Below are 2972 nucleotides of genomic sequence, written 5' to 3' on the forward strand. Positions count from 1 at the left end.
AAATACTCTTAATTGGTGGGTGGGTTTCTTTAAATCGAACTGCAAATATTCTTGATGAGCTAGCACCTTTAACATGTTAAATTTCAAACATGATAAAGCCATCTCAAAAATATATAATTTTGAATGATAAAGCGATTCAAGACCTTCAAAAACTTCAAGTTTGAGACAACTTTAATATACTCAAAGGCGAGTAGCACCTTTCATAAGCAACTCAATAGGATGCATCTTTAAGCAATCTGAAGCTCGTCAAATTCATTTGAGCCTTATTCAATTTTGTGCTTCGACTCAATTATCTTAACTTATATGATTATAATACCACAAATTAATATTATCATTGCATCATCATTTATAATGATATTTTTTTACTCTCTCACATATTGTAAGTGTTGCTTGAGGACAAAGTAATTGTGAGAGGGCCAAATTGTTAATTAAACCTCTTGATAGGGCAAGGTGAATAGACCAAATTTATTATTTAAAATATTAGGTACAATTTCAACAAATCTAGTATTGCTCTGAAAAAAAATTATTTTGTACATGGAGAAGGAAAAAAAAATGGTCCCTTTCATGAGAGGGAACTATAGGACCCCCTCCTCTGCAAAACTCCATTAAAAAAATAGCGGATTTCCTTTTCTCTCCTTTTCTGCTGATTCCTCTTCTTCACCCCGTAACTCCCTTCCCTCTTTAAAAGTCCTCCTTTCCTCTTTCTCCGAAACCACGACTGCAATCTTCTCCAGAGTATCAGAAGTGAACTTCGAGGCCCTAAGTTGCCATGTTCGGAAAAGCCCTCTCTTCCCCCTCGCCGTCCACCGGCTCTCTCGATGGTGATGGCGACCTCGAGGTGGGATTCTCCGGCGGAGTCGCGCCTTTGCCGACCCCTCTTTTTTACGGAAGAGGAAACAATCGGGCGTTAATAACTCGAACGCCGGCGAGGTTCTTCTGCGACGATCTCTCAGATGTCGAATCTCACCATTTTCTCGACTTTTGCTTCCTCTGCAATAAGCATCTGGGGGGCAACCGCGACATCTACATGTACAGGTTCGTGCGACGAGTCGATTCGAATAAATAATTTTGATTATCGCTTTTGTTTTTGTAAATCTGGAGCGTGAGGGTTGGGATCTGAACGATCTGTGGCTGAAATGGTTGCAGGGGTGATATGCCGTTCTGCAGTGTTGAGTGCCGGCAGGAGCAGATTGATATGGATGAGGCTAAAGAGAGAAACTGGAAGATCGCGATTATGGAGCGGCAGCAGAAGCATAAAAAGCCATCGAGCCCAAATAAATCCCAGAGAATCAAGGTCCGGCTGGGAACCGTCGTTCCGGCCTGAGATCTACGGCGGCGATATAACAGAACTTCGTCTTCATAGATGTAGATGAAGACAAATATAAATGAAAGTGAGATAAGGAGAGAAGTATCCGAAGGAAATCGTGTGATCTGAAAAAGATTGGGGTTTTGATTAGGGTTAGGTTTTCTGCCCTCTATTTGAGCTTTGATCGGATCTGGCCGCCGGCGGTGGTCACTTGGATCTCAAGTTTTCTTTTTTTTTTTTTAATGATATGTACAGGAAGGTTTTTCCTGTAAATTTTTGCAAATATTGGAGGACTTTTATGCAATTTTGCGGGTTCAAATTGAAAAAGTAAGAGTATCGTTTACTCTTTAGTTGCAGGCTGTGTGATCTGCGAGTTTTTTCTTTTTTTCTTCGAGGATGAGGAGACGATTTGGGGAGCGGTTTCGCCGGTACTATTTGAATTATTGTGGTGATGATTGGTAAAACCGACGGCCCTTTAACGGAAAAAATTGACGGCCTTTTAACGGAAAAAAAATGGAGAGACTTTAAATATAACTATTAAATTTTTAATTGATTAAATCTACTTTGAGACAATTATAATATGTGATTAATTAATTAAATTTGTATTAATTTTGTTCTAATATAATTTCTCAATTATCAAATTTACTTGATTAATTACATTATTATTTTGTTTATGCTTATAATTTCAAAACTAAAATAGCATTTTTTATTGTATTTATACGAAACATGACTTAAAATACTATATTTCTAAGTTATGTATGATTAATATTGATTTTAATAAATATTAGTAGAAAATTTAATGATTTTAATAAATTCTATTAGAAAAAATGGTCGACACCTTACATTTTTCCCCCAAATTATTACTTCAGGCCAGGATGCATCGAACTAGATTGTAGTCTTAATTATAACTTGAAGAAATGTTTGAATTGTGTGTGTGTAGTTTTAATTAAAATGCCACGCCCGAATCCCTTTTGGACTGCTCCGCCCCATCGATCCGGTCAAGTTTTCAAAACCATGTATTTGTGTACAATTTTACTAAAGTTGAAGCACACTAAAAATGGTACAAAGAGTTCAAATTGTCAATTGAATCTATGATGGAATATTTTTTGTACTCATTCGTTTAGGACTTAAAAGTCCTGTCTCTTCTTGATTAGATTTTATGCTATTTGTTTACTCTTAAATTGATGGTTTAATCTTTTGAACCTAATTTACTCATAACCTGATTGCTTAGGAAATTAAAATGAGTCGTGATCTAGTACTGCAAGAGTAGGCTGGCGAAACAATTATGTTAATGTACATCACTCTAAGAAAATGTGAATATTGTTATTAAGATAGTGCAATTATGTAGGGAGATTCACAAATATTGGGATTTTGTTTGGTTAGAGGAACAAGTATAATAAAAAAAAAACTCTAATTTTCTTATTACCATGGGAGGTAGGTCTGTCAATTTGGCTCGTTGTTCGTGAACAGCTCGTGTTCGGCTCAAAAAAAAAATTATATAATTTTTTTATATAACAATATATTACATATATTATAATATATAATAATATATTATATATATTTATGTTTAAAAAGCAATAGTGAAATGAAGGACTAGCAATACTCTAAGAAGAAAAACAGTGAAATAATTGTCCTAAACGATTTGATCCAGGTTCGAATCTCACAC

The 2972-nt window shown here is 35.4% G+C and overlaps 1 protein-coding gene across 1 annotated transcript; it reads left to right on the forward strand.

Annotated features, from left to right (window-relative positions):
* Window positions 1-552: 552 nt before the first annotated feature.
* Window positions 553-1580, forward strand: LOC110022773 (protein MARD1-like). The gene is made up of 2 exons (XM_020721875.1): window positions 553-1035; window positions 1147-1580. The coding sequence occupies exons 1-2, from the start codon at window positions 770-772 to the stop codon at window positions 1322-1324; spliced, it is 444 nt and encodes a 147-aa protein (XP_020577534.1). The 5' UTR covers window positions 553-769; the 3' UTR covers window positions 1325-1580.
* Window positions 1581-2972: the final 1392 nt, after the last annotated feature.

This window comes from Phalaenopsis equestris, unplaced genomic scaffold (genome assembly GCF_001263595.1).
Source record: "Phalaenopsis equestris unplaced genomic scaffold, ASM126359v1 Scaffold000202, whole genome shotgun sequence".
NCBI classification, from domain to species: domain Eukaryota; kingdom Viridiplantae; phylum Streptophyta; class Magnoliopsida; order Asparagales; family Orchidaceae; genus Phalaenopsis; species Phalaenopsis equestris.